This window comes from Triplophysa rosa, linkage group LG9, assembly GCF_024868665.1.
Source record: "Triplophysa rosa linkage group LG9, Trosa_1v2, whole genome shotgun sequence".
Lineage (NCBI taxonomy): Eukaryota > Metazoa > Chordata > Actinopteri > Cypriniformes > Nemacheilidae > Triplophysa > Triplophysa rosa.
Window position 1 is genome coordinate 26,498,190 of NC_079898.1, and position 17,025 is coordinate 26,515,214.

General features: G+C 41.6%; 2 protein-coding genes across 2 annotated transcripts in view; one reads left to right on the forward strand and one right to left on the reverse strand.

Annotated features, from left to right (window-relative positions):
* zmp:0000000755 (phosphofurin acidic cluster sorting protein 1) overlaps positions 1–14,651 on the forward strand; it is a 33,287-nt gene extending 18,636 nt beyond the window's left edge. Inside the window, exons 2-24 of the mRNA XM_057341752.1 lie at positions 189–276; positions 389–478; positions 677–802; positions 906–1,068; positions 1,149–1,240; positions 1,444–1,524; positions 1,667–1,726; positions 2,843–2,994; positions 3,173–3,263; positions 4,287–4,370; positions 5,380–5,510; positions 5,661–5,793; positions 6,055–6,159; positions 7,381–7,487; positions 7,902–8,056; positions 8,135–8,245; positions 8,331–8,433; positions 10,392–10,434; positions 10,645–10,687; positions 11,228–11,366; positions 11,457–11,680; positions 11,779–11,892; positions 12,497–14,651. Coding sequence (XP_057197735.1) covers positions 189–276; positions 389–478; positions 677–802; positions 906–1,068; positions 1,149–1,240; positions 1,444–1,524; positions 1,667–1,726; positions 2,843–2,994; positions 3,173–3,263; positions 4,287–4,370; positions 5,380–5,510; positions 5,661–5,793; positions 6,055–6,159; positions 7,381–7,487; positions 7,902–8,056; positions 8,135–8,245; positions 8,331–8,433; positions 10,392–10,434; positions 10,645–10,687; positions 11,228–11,366; positions 11,457–11,680; positions 11,779–11,892; positions 12,497–12,612 — 2,551 coding nt within the window. The 3' untranslated portion in view covers positions 12,613–14,651. The remainder of the gene's footprint in view (positions 1–188; positions 277–388; positions 479–676; positions 803–905; positions 1,069–1,148; positions 1,241–1,443; positions 1,525–1,666; positions 1,727–2,842; positions 2,995–3,172; positions 3,264–4,286; positions 4,371–5,379; positions 5,511–5,660; positions 5,794–6,054; positions 6,160–7,380; positions 7,488–7,901; positions 8,057–8,134; positions 8,246–8,330; positions 8,434–10,391; positions 10,435–10,644; positions 10,688–11,227; positions 11,367–11,456; positions 11,681–11,778; positions 11,893–12,496) is intronic.
* On the reverse strand, positions 14,509–16,774 carry mrpl2 (mitochondrial ribosomal protein L2). The gene is made up of 7 exons (XM_057341760.1): positions 16,681–16,774; positions 16,159–16,237; positions 15,906–16,077; positions 15,668–15,809; positions 15,367–15,593; positions 15,182–15,255; positions 14,509–15,043 (listed from the first exon to the last, which is right to left on the reverse strand). Exons 2-7 carry the CDS (start codon positions 16,228–16,230, stop codon positions 14,831–14,833), a joined length of 900 nt encoding a protein of 299 aa, XP_057197743.1. The 5' UTR covers positions 16,231–16,237; positions 16,681–16,774; the 3' UTR covers positions 14,509–14,830.
* Between the last annotated feature and the right edge of the window lie 251 nt (positions 16,775–17,025).

Genomic DNA, 17,025 nt, shown 5'->3' on the forward strand with positions numbered 1-17,025 from the left:
TCTCTCTCTCTCTCACTCTCTCTCTCTCTCTCTCTCTCTCTCTCTCTCTCTCTCTCTCTCTCTCTCTCTCTCTCTCTCTCTCTCTCTCTCTCTCTCTCTCTCTCTCTCTCTCTCTCTCTCTCTCTCTCTCTCTCTGTCTCTCTCTCTCTGTCGCTCTCTCTCTCTCTCTCTCCGTCTGTCTCTCACAGGCTGTGTAGTCTGACTTTGAAGAAGCTCATTGTACTGAAGGAGTTAGATAAAGAATTGAACTCGGTGCTCATCGCTGTGAAGATTCAGGTGAGTTTTGACTTTCAGAAGCCTCTGTAAAGAAATATTTCTGTTTTTTTTGCGAACGCCGGGAAAGGCAACACGTGACCCTCTTAAAATCCTGGACGCTGTGTGTCTTCAGGGCTCCAAACGTGTGTTGAGATCGAATGAGTACATCCTCCCGCCCAGCGGTCTGATGGAGACGGAGCTGGAGCTGACCTTCTCACTGCAGGTACATGACACGCACACCGACCCGTCTCCCTAAAAACCCTCCAGACGTCTGATGTCACCAGATTTCTCATACATGGGAATAGGATCCGACATGAAAAAGCAGGAAAGATATGTTACTGGGCTGTTACGTGTTTGTCCACGACGGGGTGGACATTTGTCCTCAGTCATTTGTTTCTCTTCTGTTGTTTTGTCATAACAGTATCCTCACTTTCTGAAGAGAGACGCCAACCGCTTACAGATTCTACTGCAGAGACGAAAACGCTACAAAAACAGAACAATCCTAGGCTACAAAACTCTTGCGGTCGGTGTCATCAACATGGCCGAGGTAAAACCTACTGAAATGCAGAAGAAGAAGAGGACGAGCATTGGAAGACGCCTGTAGGGTGTTTGTGAAGTGATGCTGTTGAGTGTTGATGCTCTTTGTGAAGGTGTTGCAGCACCCGACGGATGGAGGTCAGATTCTGGGTCTCCATAGCAACATGAAGGACGCTCCTGCACGCGTGGCCGAGATCAGCGTGTTCTCTCTGTCCAGTCAAGCCATCGATCACGAGTACAGCAGCGGCCGCACGAGAGCACAGATCAAAGCCTGCGGTGAGGCGTCGGCAGTCATTCACAACACTCACGACTCACGATTGATGTCTGATGACCGCTGTCTGGTGTGTGTTCCTCAGATCGCTCTCCTGACATGGATAATTATTCTGAAGATGACGATGATAGTTACTCATCCGAGCAGGAGGCCAGTGATGACGCTGTACACGGACAGGTCAGTCCACACGCGTGTCATGTCATAACGAGAGTATCGATCGTCTGGTTTGTGTCATGAACGCCATAAAAAAAGTGAGTGAATGTGTCGCAGAGAGAGATAGACGAATGATGATGATGATGATGAAGTTACAGAATCACACAAACAAACTCAAGTGTGACATCACCTTAGAAAGATTGGGATTTGTTTTCCATGTGTTGTAGGATCTGTACGATGAAGACGACGATGTACGAAAGCTGAAAAAACCCCGACGGAAAATGATCAGAACGATCTCAATGTCACGAGTGAGAAGAGCTCTTTCTCTCTCTCTCTAGGATCACCAAACACTGACTCATGCAGAATCACATCTGACATCACTTCCTCTGAGAATAAAGCAGTCTTCGGTGTTTCATTTTAAACTGGTGTGTCTCTTCCTGTCCTTCACAGCAACCCAACTTCAAACAGAAATTCGTGGCGTTATTGAAGAGATTCAAAGTCACAGATGAGGTGAGCTGTCTGTCTCTCTGGACGCGACCCGTCTGTCTCTCTGTCTTGAGGCCATTGCACATTGAGTCCGAAATTTCCGTACGTTAAAAAATAATTATAAAACGGTCAGTTCTGGTCCTAGATTCTGATTGGCTGAGCCGAGTTCTAAGCCGTTATAAAATACCCCGATTTATGACGGCTGACCGCATTACGTAGCATAAACATCATTTTATTCACTTTATTTTATGAAACCTTGCTACGCATATGGAATAAGTGTTTTATAAAAGCAATAAGCCGTGTGAAGCAGTGGGTTACAGTGCATTTTATAACAGCTGAGTGGGTTTTAATGACTCGTGCCACAACGCCCATAGCTGTTATAAAATGCACTGTAACCCACTGCTTCACACGGCTTATTGCTTTATTATACGACCTCACGTTGTGTCAATTAAATTTACACACTGCCTCTGATATTTTCGTCCTTCATAAAAAAATTCGATTTTCTGTGTTTTTCGCATCCGTGGCAAGCATTTTGAGAGGCGTTTTGACAATTGAGAGACACCGTACAAACCAGCACCAAATACGAAAAAACGCATACGAGAATTTCAGACTGAATGTGCGAAGACCTTTACTCTGTCAATAAGAGGTGTTCTTCATTATCAAAATACTCAGAATCTGTCATTACCTCTTTGTTTTCTTATGTCATTATGTGCAGGAATTGAGCGAAAAGCAACTAAAAGAGTGTTTATATTCATTTGTGTTAAAAGCAGTGAGGTGTGTCTGTTGTTTTTATTTTATATTTGTTTCTTAAGCACACTCATTCATAGTTTTGTAACAATTATTAGGTGTGTGTATATAAGTGTATAGACAGTTTCGGCAATAACAACCTAAACAAACATCATGTGGCCCAAACAGAACTTGCGGTACACCTCTGTAAAAAATCATTAACTGTTGAGTAGTTTTAATTTCATTTAATACAATTAATATACTCAATAAAATATGAATATCGATCAATATGAATATGAATTACATATAAAATAAATGGTTTTATTATAACCAATGCGTGTGCATCCAACGAAAGCATCTATACACTGGTGAAAGGACATTAAAGCAGTTCTTCTGATCGGTCTCTGTGTTCAGGTTCTAGATTCAGACCGGGTGGATCAGACGCAGGAGGCGGAGGAGGATTTGGATCTGTTGTATGACAGTCTGGAAGTTTATAATCCGAGTGACAGCTGTCCGGAGCTGGAAGACACCGAGAGTGTCATGAGCACGCCCAAACCCAAACTCAAGTAAACAATCCACACGCTTCATGACTTCTGAGAGTTATTAGAACAGATCGCCGGTTGTGTTATTCAGGAACTTTAGCAAAAGTAAAAAACCCATTTCTTGCATTGCAATATTCGTTATGTACAGTATAATACAAGTTTCTTGTTTGTAGAACATGTCTAATGTCACATGTGTTTGCAGGCCGTTTTTTGAGGGCGTCTCACACTCCAGTTCTCAGACAGAGATCGGCAGCGTTCACAGTCACAATCAACACACACACGTCTCCGAAACGGTGAGCTGAACACACACTTTTACATTACATCTAAATGAGGATTTTACACACACACAGACACACGCGCACACACACACGCACACACACACACACACAAACAGACACACGCGTGCGCACACACACTCTTAATACAGCAGCAGATCAACTTTTTGCAAACAGTCACAGTCTGGCTGATGTCATCATGTTTTATTACAGATGGGATGTTAATCTGAGCATGTGCTGGACTGTAAACACTTTAGGAATGTAGTGTGACATTAACACACACACACACACACACACCTCTGAAACCTTAAATATGCCCTGAATCTACCTCTGAGGGCTGGGTCCGGGTGATTAGGGCTTTATGGGTATTTTGAGTGCCTGACATCAGATCTGTGTGTATCTGATCCGTGTGTCTGCTGTGGCTGGAATCACAAACATTCGAGGGTGAGACACAGTGTACAGATGACAGACATGTGCATGAGCTGTTTAGAAAGGTCGGCACATTCCAGCGTCACACGGTGATGAGAAGTGAAATTCACAGGCTATAGAGGGAAGCGCTCGCTGTTTTCAGTTTCATTTTCAAACGTCAGTTTGATGTCACTCGACTTGAATATTAATGAAGATGAGGACATAACCTAACCTGCGGTTTTATCTTTCATACAGAGATGTGGATAGCATGAGTGTATGTAACACTATAGAAATACACTTGACATTTCTATTACACGTGTACTCTCCTCGTGTGGTTGTAAACCTGAATGCGAGTCTTCAGTGGAAGATATTTTGAGAAATGTCTCTGTGGTTTTGTGTTCATACGATGGAAGTCAATGGAGTTTAGTGTTGTTCGATTATTGACATTCTTCAAAATATCTTCTCTTGTGTTCCTCAGAGGAAAGAAACGTATACAGGTTTGAAATGACATGAGGTGATGAGTAAATGATGTTTTTTTGTTTTTGGGTGAAAGTGACGATCATTACAGGAAACACAGACGGCCGTCAGGAGGAGAATGTCTGAATAAATCACTGCTGTTTTCTACATGTGCAGGGCTGTGACTTTCTGTCGGTGGATGTGTGCAAAAGACCCGGATCCCGACATCAAGAAGATGGTAGTATGGACAACGCAGTTGGGGTGAGAGATCATGCTGCTTTCTTCAATGTGCATTTTCAGCTCTTTGCTGTCCTCTTAAATCTTTTCTTTGTGTGTGGAAAACACAGTTAGTCATGTTTAGTTCAGAAAGTCCCGTGCAAACAAGGATCGACTGAATCTTCGCTGCCCAATGAGACACAAAACTATTCTCACACCTTCTTTGCTTATACGTGAGGTTTTTTCCAGAGCTAGAGAGAGGAAACATTAGGTCAGGCGGTGTTTAGGTTTGATGGATGTTCGGGTGGAGATGTTTTAAGCGCTGTAGAGGCATCAGTGGGTGTTTAATTGAACTCTGCCCAGCATCTCGCCCTCTGTCAGCCCTTCTTCTCCCCGTGACATTCCTACATTATTCAGGTGGAGAGGAAATGAGCCGACGTCCCGTTGACACCTGTTTTCACACCTCCACCCTGACTTTTTTTGTGCTTGGACTTTATATTAGACACTCTAGTATGAAGATAAATCAGTAGCAAAACTTGAGAGCATGTCGATTTTAATTTGTGAACTTGTAAAGTGAGTATTTGTACCTGTACACCCACAGCCCCAATGTGAAAACTTGTCAAATAAAAAACTGAATTTGAATGTTGAGATTTGCACTCGTCGACAAAACTCACAAATCTGTCTTCTGAATTTGAAGTTGCAGAAAAATAGTCACAAACGTGTAAACTGGCATTTACAAAATACATTGGCAGATACAAATGCATAGCACATATTTACACGTTTTCCTAGATTCAGATTTGAATTGTAACCACCATTTCATTTTCACATTTATACGGAGAGCAGCAAAACGCAAAAGCATTTCAACATTAGATGAGAATATATTTCTGGATTGATTTTACTATGTACGACATTATTTGACTTTAGTTATTTCCATCAGTACACTCATTAGCAAAGAATCCAAGCCGGTTTTTGATATTCATAATTTGTGTTTGTGATATGGTAACTTTTATTTATTTTTTATAAATCATTCATTTGTTTTTTCACGTTTCTGCAGGAGCTCGATGTGGAGCATCATGGGACAGCATCGACAGATGTGTCGGCCGGTTGGGAGCCCAACACAGATCGACCGGGCAGCTCTGTTGCAAAACTGTGCAAGACCGAATCCCAAAATCCCATATCACCCAGGTAGACATCATCACCTCAAACTCATTCTCACGGGCCGTGGGTTTCATAACTCCATTCTTGGAAACCTTGACCGTGTGACATTTACCGGCCGATGGCCAGCGAGAACGGCTTTTGTGAAAGAAACACATCTTTGTGCTTTATGACCTTCAGTAAAACAGAGAACCGGGTGCTCCGGCAGGCGAGCAGGACATCTATGAAGGACAGAAAGAATTCTAAAGTTCAGAGCGACCGCACGGCCAGCGTGGACATGGAGTTATCACCTGATGCCCGTTTCACCACACAGGTACGTCATATCTGACCTGGTCCACGCTCCTCAAATCTCCACGTCAAGACTGATTTACACACACACACACACACACACACACATGTCGTTGAGTATTCAAAATGTGTGATAATAAAACGGTGTGATGATAAAATTGTTTTGCAAAAGATGCAGCCTGTAGAAACGATGAAGTCAGACGTACTTAAAAAAACAGATAAAAAACTCTTTATTTATTCATCAAATGACCTCTGTTGATGACTGTTGTGTTGTTCTGTTGTCCAGGTGCCCAGGAAATCTGTGTATGATCAACTCAATCAGATTCTGATCTCCGACGAGAGACTTCCTGAAAACATCATCCTCATCAACACACTCGACTGGCAGGGTCAGGTGCGTGTGTGTGCGCGTGTGCGTGCGCGCGTGTGTGTTTGTATGGTGTGTGTGTGTGTGTGTGTGTGTGTGTGCGTGTGTGCGTGATTGCGTGTCTCTGTGTGCGTGTGCGTGTGATTTGACCGTTTTGTCTTCAGGTTCACTTTGTCTTTATTTGTACATAAACACGCTACAATATAAACTGACACATACATGTTCTCTAAAGGGGGAGCAGAAGACACTTTATTTGTTTATAAATAGTTTGTCGATTCTCTGCAATAATTTAATCAGGCAATTCAGTCGTTTTTAAATGGCACATGTTCGTCCCCTAGTAAAAAACACTCCGTTTAAAGTACATGTCTTTCATACTAAGTATAGTTTAAATGTTTTAACATACGGTATTTACTGGCATATCGCCTGAGGCTTACTGACATACAATTATACTTTTGTACACAATGTACATTTCTTAATACTAAGGCTAAAGTGTATTTTAATGTCACTTTTGATAAGGATTGTATGATATTGGTGTAACATCAGTCGTATTTAAAGTGTACTTGAAAAAGTTCCACTGTTAGGCTGGAATACACTACACAACTTTTAAAATCTGAACATATTTTTTTAAAACTAGACATCACACACTTGCAGACTTTTTGAAAGTTTGCAGAGAAAAACAGGGCATCACACACTACGCGATAACATCTGCAGACTAGCGCAGACTGAACATCTGGGCAAAATCTGAGCAAAAGTCTTGTAGTGTATCCAGCCTTTAGCACAATCAAATGTACTTCAGTTTATGTTTAGTTGGAAATCCTTTTAATAGCATATTAGGAAACCTAATGTAATATAGACACAAATTTTCTCGCCATGAAAATAGCCATGGAAGATGATATGGCGTAAAACAAACATATGTTTAGTTGGACCTCAGCACTACTTCTGCACAATTAAAGTACAAAATTAGCCGACTTTAAATGTGCTCATTTATACCAACAGTACAATTGCAGGCTATTTTTATTAGGTACATAAATATGTAAATAGATTAGCAGTAAATTGTCAATATATACATTTGAGTATATTTATATTTCACTAGTAGCCTATCTGTATATAAATAAGCGGTAGTGATTATTAAGTACAGTGATGTGGGTCTCCAGGACAGGACTTGACCAACACAATCTAAACATGACCCAATCTGATCTGAAGCGTTCATTTCTTCAGTTCTTTCATGAATAGTTCTTTGTTGTGCAGTATGTTGGCGAGGTTCTGCAGAAACACTCTCAGCCCATCGTGTCCACCTGCTCGGCCGCTGATGTACAGGCTGCGTTTAACACCATCGTCACACGCATTCAGAGATTGTGAGTGCACACACACGTTTATCTAGCATGACATGTTTATGTCTACACTGTTATGATTGGTCAGTTGTTCTGTTTAAATCTATGCATTTGATTGTACACTTTTAAAAATGAAGGTGCTTCACGATGCCATAGATGGAAGAACCTTTTTTGTCTAAATCGTTCCATAAAGAACCTTCAACATCCGAAGAACCTTTCTGTTTCACAAAAGGTTCTTTGTGGCGAAAAAAGGTTCTTGAGATTATGAAAAGGTAAGAAAGAGATGGTTCTGTTAAGAACCTTTGACTGAACGGTTCTTCGTGGAACCAAAAATGGTTCTTCTGTGGCATTGCTCTGAAGAAAGCACCTTTATTTTGAAGAGTGTTCCCCATCCATTCATTTTAACAGCTGATCTGTGTCACGTGACTCCTCCCACAGCTGTAACTGTAACGCTCAGACTCCGCCCACCATCAAGGTTGCCGTGGCGGGTGATCAGGGATACCTCAGCACTGTCCTGAGATTCTTTGTGGATCTGCTGGCCAATAAGACACCTGATTGGCTGAGCTACATCCGCTTTCTCATCATCCCTCTTGGTAAGGGAAAGTTAGTGAGGTAGTGTCAAACGGAGGTTTTTTTCATGTTATTCACTGTATTTGTGGATTATTTGAAAGGTTCTCATCCTCTTGCGAAGCATGTGTCATCATTCGACAGTAAATTTAACAGTATGTTCATGGACCCGTCGTGGAGAGAGCTGTTCTGTCGTTCGGAGCCTCCGACCTCAGGTACTGACTGAAAAACATCATCCGCTGAATGTTTGTGTAATGTGTGTGATGTTCAAGAGACGATGATGTCATCTGTTCTCTACAGACACTGTGGATGTGGCGGGACGAATCATTCAGTATCTCGCTGGAGCAAACGTGTCCCATCAGTTCCCCATCTCTGAAGCCATGCTGACCTACAGACAGAAGAGGTACAGACACTCTGTGTGTGTGTGTGTGTGCGTGCGTGCGTGTGTGTGTGTGTGTGTGTTTGTATACATGGTTTATGAGGACACAAATCTGTGTAATGACATGTGTATAACAACGTAAACATGGTTATGTTAAACTAAAATGCTTAAAAAACATACTAAATGATAATTTTTTTTAAAGAAAAAAGACAAAGGTTTTATGTGATATTAGGGTTAGGGGTTAGGGAATAGAATATACAGTTTGTTCGGTATAAAAATCATTACGTCTATGTAGAGTCCTCGTAAACCACATATGCAAGTGTGTGTGTGTGTGTGTCCGTCCGTCCGTGTGTGTGAGCGTGTGTCTGTCCGTGTGTGTGCGCGCATGTGTTTGTGTCCGTGAGTGTGCGCATGCGTGTGTTTGTTTGTGTATGTGCCTGCGTGTTTGTGTGTGCGTGCGCGCATGTGTGTTTGTGCATGTGTGTGTGTCCGTGCGTGTGTGCGCGCGTGTGTATGTGTCTGTGCGTGTCCGTGTGTGCGCGCGCGTGTGTGTATGTGCATGCGTGTTTGTGATCATTTTCTTGTGAATGTGGCAGTAGTGAATATAGACAGATGAGGAGTGTTTTGTTTTTTATTTGTTTGTGCCGCACTGGTTTTGAGGGGTGTTTGTACATTATCTACATGAGCTAAATGAATAAATGTAAAAAATGCGAATCTAAATTAAAAATCACTTCAACTTGTGGGATGCAGTTAACCGTCAGTGAGTTTTCTTATCCTGCAGACGTCTGAACTTTCTTCATTAGCTTTATCTCTAACACGTCTGCACTCATTGTCTTCTCATCTTTTGCGTCCCAAGGAAGAGAAATTTTGATTTTGATTTTTACATCGGGTATATGAACCCTGACCTTTGATTATGTCTGTGTTTGATTGGCTCACCTGACCTCCTCTCTGTCACCGCTCACACACACCTCAGTAATGCCTGAAGATCGGCACGTGTGTGTTGATCTTTGTTTAATCCCGTCTGGCTTTCTGCTGTTGGGGTAACCAGAGCTAACAGACTTTTCTTTAGTTTGAACTATTTTAAATACTCTCTTTAGATCTTAAAACTTTCCAATTGAAACAAACATGAAACATAAGCTCAACACATGGTATCTGCTCAGTTAACTTCATAGGTGAAATAAAAAGCCCAAATATTCAGTGGGTTTTTACACCATGGCTACACAAGACGCGGCGTGATGTGACAAAAGACAATATTAGAACGCATTAGAACCCATTATAATTATAGATTTTGTCCACACTGGATGCGGCACTGACAACGCTAAAAAAAATATTATATATTCGTCTATATTCGCAAGAGATACCGAGTTGTAGAATTCTATGCTATACAACAACTGACTTATCAGACCTTAAACTGTTTATTTCAAATTACACCGGATGAGACCGGTGTAGAAATATCTCTAAGCCTTAAAATTCTGCATAATTAAGGGCGTGGCCACTTGAGTGACCGGAGGTTTCACCAACCAGGCACCATAGCTCCGCCCATGTACCGCCTTTTGCCCATTTTTTTATCCGGCAGTGACGCGCTGCCAAGATGGCGACGACCGGCTCCGCCCACTTTAGGCTTCAAAATTGCTCTTCACAAATTTACGGGTGACGTCCATGTTTTACTTCGTCTACGTACGGTTCAAACGCAGCTCTCCTGAAGTGTGCTACATGAATATATCGAACAGGTTCATTACAAATATCACAGAATGTGACACGGGGGTGTGTTATACTTTATCTCTATAAAGTTCTTCCTCCTTCTGTTTCTGACCATCTGACACGTGATGCCAACAGCAGCGTTTGTGTGTGTTTGTTCATCACATTGTGAGAATCCCTTGTGCCGTTATTTTACACTCACTCGCACACCTGTCTGTGTGTTTACACACAACCTGTCTGTCTGAACCGCTGTAGACTGTCTGTCTCTCTCTCTCTCTCCACAGTGCAGATGAAGACTCGTGCCAAAAATTTGTGCCATTTATTGGGGTAAGAATCTTTAACTTTAGCTCATTGTTGACCACATGTTTAGAGATCAAGGTGTGATGTATATACACAACCGGTCAAAATTGAAGTGTCATTTACTGACAATTCCTCTTTCCTTGTCATTTTATTGAGCTTGAAACAGTATTGATGGAGTTCACATGTAGTCTAAAAATATTATGGACTGACTTTCCCCTTTTTTTATTTAATCCTCAGGTTGTGAAGGTGGGCATCGTGGAACACAACCTCTCAACATCAGGTGGGACTCTCATTAATACACTGATATAATATAATGTCCACATGTTCTTACGTCACGTGATTGAGCTGAAGATGATGGTCAGCAGAAGTCGGTTGGTTAGTGATGCTGGTTTATTGTTTCAGTCAGAGGTCACGTCTGAGCTGAAGGTGGACTTCATGCTCATTCTCTCAGTGTTAGAAATGGATTTTACAGCTCGAGCTGTTCACAGTCTGTGTGTTTTACGCTCTGCCCGCCCGGCGGCTTTCACTGACCTCACGCTCTCATGTGTGGCTCAACGGAAGATCTGCAGAATTCATATAAACATCATTCACAAACACCGCTTGTTTTTGTAATACAAGGGTCTTTAACAGCGATGGTGCTCCAATTATTGCTTGATATAAAAAAGCCCTCATTTGGTATGTTTTGGATTTAAAAGAAAAAGAGATTTTACTGTATTGTAAATCATAAACATTTGGTCATCAAGCTTTTTTATTTTTAAGTGACCCTTTTGACTTGAAGTGTATTTAATGCCACATTTATTTGGCTTTTTTATTGTCTCAGTGGATTCTGATGATGCGTTGTGCAGTATTATGGGTGTGGTGTCCCCACCCACTGCACAGCCGGCCACGCCCCATGGGAAGGATATATATGGGACTCCGCCCCCTTCACCCTCTGCATGTGCTGCTTTCACTGGAGCTGGGTATGACATCATCACTCACATCATTTCTACCCTGAAGATGCCCAATATCTAAAGACATATAAGACCAGTAATGTGTGTGTGTGTGTGTAGTTCTCCGTGCACAGGTGGAGAGTTGATGGGGCTGCAGGTGGATTATTGGACGTGGCAGGGTGGAGAGAAGAAGCGTGAGGGTGAGCGGAGAGACGTGGGTTTGAAGAACACACTGAAGAGTCACTTCCGCTCTCTGCAGGTCAGCCGTCTGCCCAGCGGCGGGGAAATGACTCCTCCTCACGGGATGGCCATGACTGTTGTCACTAAAGAGAAAAACAAAAAAGGTACACACACACACACACACACACACAGAGGATGTGTTTCTGTAGGTGTGTGTTGTTTGTGTATGACAGTGTGTGTTTTTGTGTGTGTTGTGCTGCAGTGATCTTTCTCAGTAAGAAACTGAAGGAGAAGGATGTGGATTCCAGGAGTCAGGTGATTGACGGCATCAGCAGACTCATCTGTACGGCCAAACATCAGCACACGATGCTCAGAGGTACTCAACATCCATTTCCTGTGATGTCATCAGAGATCGAACTGAACGGGCTAGTTGCACAAGATGGCGCCGGTGAGCTTTTTTGCGCTGCCAGACTAATTTCTGTTGGTATAACACTATGGAGTTGTTTTGGCTGAGCAATGAAACGAGAATCTGTCACATCGCTGATTTATTACTTTATTCTTTTTTATCTAAAAAACCGCCGGCCAAAAATCCTCCTTTTCCCATACAGTGTTATACCACCGGAAATTACTCTGCCGTCCGTGACGTCCCAAAAGCTCACCGGCGCCATCTTGTGCAAGTAGCCAATTGAAGGGTTAGGACGTGAAGGCCATTGGCCACACCCACAGGATGTTCACTTATGGAATTGATGTCAATCTAAATAAATGAAATAAAACAGAAATGCCATAAAAGTGACAATTTTTTCATTCTTCATGTTGCGTGTGCTTCACAATGGTCCGTAAAATGAAAGTAAACGTAATCCTATTTTATGATATTATAATTTATTGTAGTGTAGTATGATCACTTAAGTGACTTCCAGAAGTTAAATATAAAGTGTATTCTCGATTGAGACGGTGACTGAATGTGTGTTGTTGTGTTTCAGTGTGTATAGACGGAGTGGAGTGGAATGATGTGAAGTTTTTCCAGCTGGCGGCTCAGTGGCCCACACATGTCAAACACTTTCCTGTGGGTGTGTTTGGATACAGCAAACCGGCGTGATGAGCACAGAAGTGAGTGGAGAAGACGAAGGAGAAAAGCCAACGTCTGTGATTCAGTCCGGAGTTTCCTGTGGAAACTTGACCGTCTCGCATGAATCGTTCTCCACGTATACATCTATATTGTTGTGTGAGAGAGAGAGAGAGAGAGAGAGCGTCGTGTTTTAGATGAGAACAGGTTGCCGTCATACAGCGATGGATGGTGACAGTGAAGCACTTTGTGTTGTTTTTTTACTTGTTTTATCGTGTCTGTGAAATCTGGTGGAGAATGTCGTCAGGTGCATGATGGGGTACTGAAGGTGTGTTGCTGTGAATTTAGGTGGACTTTCTTCTCTCTCAATGTTCGACCTCCGTGTGTGCGCGTCGTGGTGTTTTGTAGTGACATTTCGAATATGACGATGGATATTTAACCTGCTTTTTATTCTCGAAGCACACTGTGCAGAAAGCAAAAATGAAATCAGTTTGGACAGAATCAAGGTAAAGAGGCACAAAGCAGGGTCTTTTCTACACATGATAAACACGTTCGAGTTATCTTGCCTTGGCACTTTAATATACCTCAATAGAAACCATGTGTATTGAAGAATCATGACTGACGGTTATTTTACACAACTCCGTCACACACGTGTACATACATCATGTGACATACAGCACAGCATTATTATTGTGTGTATGAATGTTTTAATCCATCAGATAGATCACAGTTAACATCACCAGAGCACAAACACTTCAGGATTGTGTCACGTGCGTCTTTATCTGAAATCATCTGATGTGCTCCGTGTTATTGATCACCCGTTTCTCTTTCATAGCTCATGAGTTCTCAGCTGTGTTTCATTTAAGTGTCAGTCAGATGTTTCTCCTCAGATTGTTTGGAAATAAAAAGAGAAACAAATGAGACATGAAGAGTCTGGAGGTGTGAAATGAATGTGGACACTGTTGACATCTCTTCTCAATCTCTCGTGACAGACACGTTTCTGACTCGTTTTCTCGGGAGAAATATCTGACAGATGAGCACAAGTTTCCATTTAATCTCATTGATTATTAAGAGAAATAGTTGTGATATTAAAGAGATTTTTATTGTTCATTAACATGTAGCTGGAACTTGTGCAACACAGTACTGTACGTTTCCGCTTCGAGTGTTGGTGTGATTTTTTTTATCCGTACAGTCCACTCAGTTGTTGATATTGAAAGAGCAGCACAGGATCCATGAATCAGATTTGATTTTTGGGATCAACTTGATCAGATTTATTTAGAGTTTTGAAATCCGAGTTCAGTCCTGCACGTTAAACATGAACTGACGTCAGTATTTATTTGAGCACTAAATATGAAAATCTCATCTTTCAGTTGTATTCGAGAGGAAACTCTTTGGTTTGGTTGAATTGCTCTAATAGAAGGGAAGTGTGTGTGTGTTTGTCATGGGTTTTGGTGATGAATGTATTGTATGTACAGTATTAATGCTTCGAGGATTATTTACAGTAACTATCTTCTCTTATAACTGTAACCACTCAAAATTTCAACAGATTCCATCAGAGCTGCTTTTTTTGGTAACTTGTAAAAGTGACCCATTAATATGATAAATTAAGCACAATAATACAGAACTTGTTTTTAAGAACCACTACAAACTCTCTCCTTGTGTTCAGACATACAGAAATGAGGGAAAGAGTGAATGTCTTTATAAAAAAAAAAGTTTGTCATTTCTTGTTTTTTGTTAGCGACCGTGTCTTTAACCCCATTTGCTTTGTACCCGTGTTCTAAGTGTTTCATATATTTAATCACATAATTAATAAAGTTCAGGTAACTGTCCCACATTACGTTTAACCAAACGGACAACAGGATTGTAAACTGTAACCTGTCAAAGAACATTTAATCTCGGACGCTGACGGCAGCACCTTTGCACAAAAACTCATTTTGAGAGAATTTTAATGTAACCACTCGTGAAATGTTGTTTAACCTTTGCATGTTTGACATTTGAAGTATGTTGCAGTATTTTATAGCTTTATACACTTACACATGCAGTTGTGTTTAAATAAAATGTTTTTAACCTCACACGTGCCTCTGTCTCTATTTATTGTCAAAAAAAAACAGCAGGTCAACAGAACTGATCCAAACGCATGTCAAGCTGATGGGTTTGTTTTATTCTGATTTTGATGTCCAGTCCTGACCCACTCCATGAACACACACACGCACGCATAGTCTGTGCTTGTGTCAGGTGATGGATGACATCATCATGATTTAGCAGCAACAGAGGGCAGGTTGATGAAGCTCTTCATGGGTGGCAGCGGTCTGATCTTGCGGCCCGCCCAGCCTCCTTTCCTCTTCCACAAGCCACTAGACGGTCTGATGCCCAGCCAGCGGTTACGCCCGGCTTTACCGATGATGCGCTTGTTGTGGTCGACATTGGACACTCGGCCAACCGTGACCACACACGTCTCCAGAACCTGAGGAGAAAAGTTTACCTTGAGCTGGATTTCACATCATCTACATTGAAAGGTTCTGTTAAATCTGTGAATGCTGTTCTACATATAAAATGTTTTGAGCTGCTGATTTTGTTTTAGCACAATAAGAGTGTTTCTCACTTGAATCTGATGTTTAGAAGGAAGCTGAACGATAGCCGTGCCGTTTACCTTACGAAGCAGAACGCCACACGTGCCTGGACGGTAAAAGAGTCAATCAGAAACTCGCTATGTCTATATTTAAAATATTATTATATCTTTTTTTTTTTACATTCTATGCAAATGAAATCCGGGACAGTGAGTCATACCTGCGGCGCGTATATATTGTGCTCCCTTTCCAGGGTACAGCTCCAAATTATTGACCAGCGTCCCGACCGGAAGAGCACCCAGAGGATGAGAATCTCCCTCGTTGGCTAAAACCGCTATGCGTCCGATCGTACCAGACGTCTTGATAACGTCTCCAGACTCCATGTTCTCTGTAGCAATAATCCAGCGCTTGCGGCTTCCACCAGCGACCAGAGCGATGTCTGCAGATCTGATCGGAGAAGATGCAGGATGAGATGAGAACAGAGCACATGACAGACTTTCATTGGGTCTACAATCACTGACCTGCATGGATCGTATCTCACTTCAACAACCTTCTCCACGATGGGCTGATCTTCTTTTCCTGGTTCATAGCGCAGACGCTGAAAGTCAATCATGCGATACCTCTGTTTGTGGCCTCCACCGATGCCGTGCGTTATGACTTTACCTGCATTACACAATGAGACCAGAAGCATGTATTAAGACAGTAAAAAGGGTGAATTTGAATTTAAACAACATGTACGCTTCTGATGTTTGGCTGCACCTGTGTAATCTCTTCCTCCCGTTTTCTTCATGCCGATGGGTCGGATGGTGTATTTCTCTCTCTGTTTCCACTGAGTGCGGTTCTGCTGCTGTGAAGCGCTCGTGATGAAGTCTCGCCATACGGTCAGTGAACCTCTGCCGTCTACAGCTGGACCGACAGATCTGTTCACAATCTGTAAGTCAAGCACATGTGATCAGGTGATGTTAATACACTTGTCGGTTATGGTTTAAGAGTATGAAGAGGGAGATCTCACCTGGGACGGTCCGGTCCGAGAACCCAGCAGAGACAGAGACCTCAGAGCGGAGGACAGAAGATTCACACACATCCTCAACCTGAACACACACAACACAATAACACCACAACGTTTGCATCAGAAAATGCATATTCCTACAGGTCTGATAAACTGGGAAAGTTTACATTTATGTGAACTTAAAACCTAAATGTAATGGGGTATGCAAGTATAAGTATTGAACAGCATATTAGGTGAATACATTCAGTCATTTCATACTAAACAAAGCCATCAAAAATAAGGATCATGATTTTAGAAATCGCATTTCTTAGCTTCATAGTGAATACATTTTAGAACAAACAGCAGCGACATAAAGGAAAAAAGATATAAAAATTATATCATTGCACATTTTCAAGGATGTACGTTAACGCTAGTAGTAACTGTTAAAATAACAATTACATAATGAATTAAAACTCAAGTGACATTACTTCATACTATCAGTCCTGTAATTTATCTGTCAAAGAAAAAATGAAAAGAAACACTCACTGTGATATTTAGACGATAAACTCGCTGCCCTTCATTAGCCTCACGTTAGCGCTCCATGATGTCGCGCTCTGATGACGTTCTAATCTCTGCGCGTGAGTTTCTCTGAAGGACGTTACTGCCATCTGCAGACAAGTGACCGTTTCAGAAATGTATACATATATGTTGTACACATACAGGTACATTATTTTTTTATATGCTTAAAATAGAAGAACATGAAATATATAATTTTATCAATCATATGTTGACATAACACTGTATATTTAGTTATTTCTCTTCTGTAGCAATGAACATCAAATTAACATCTTAAATATATACATTTACATATACACTGCTTATATATTTTTT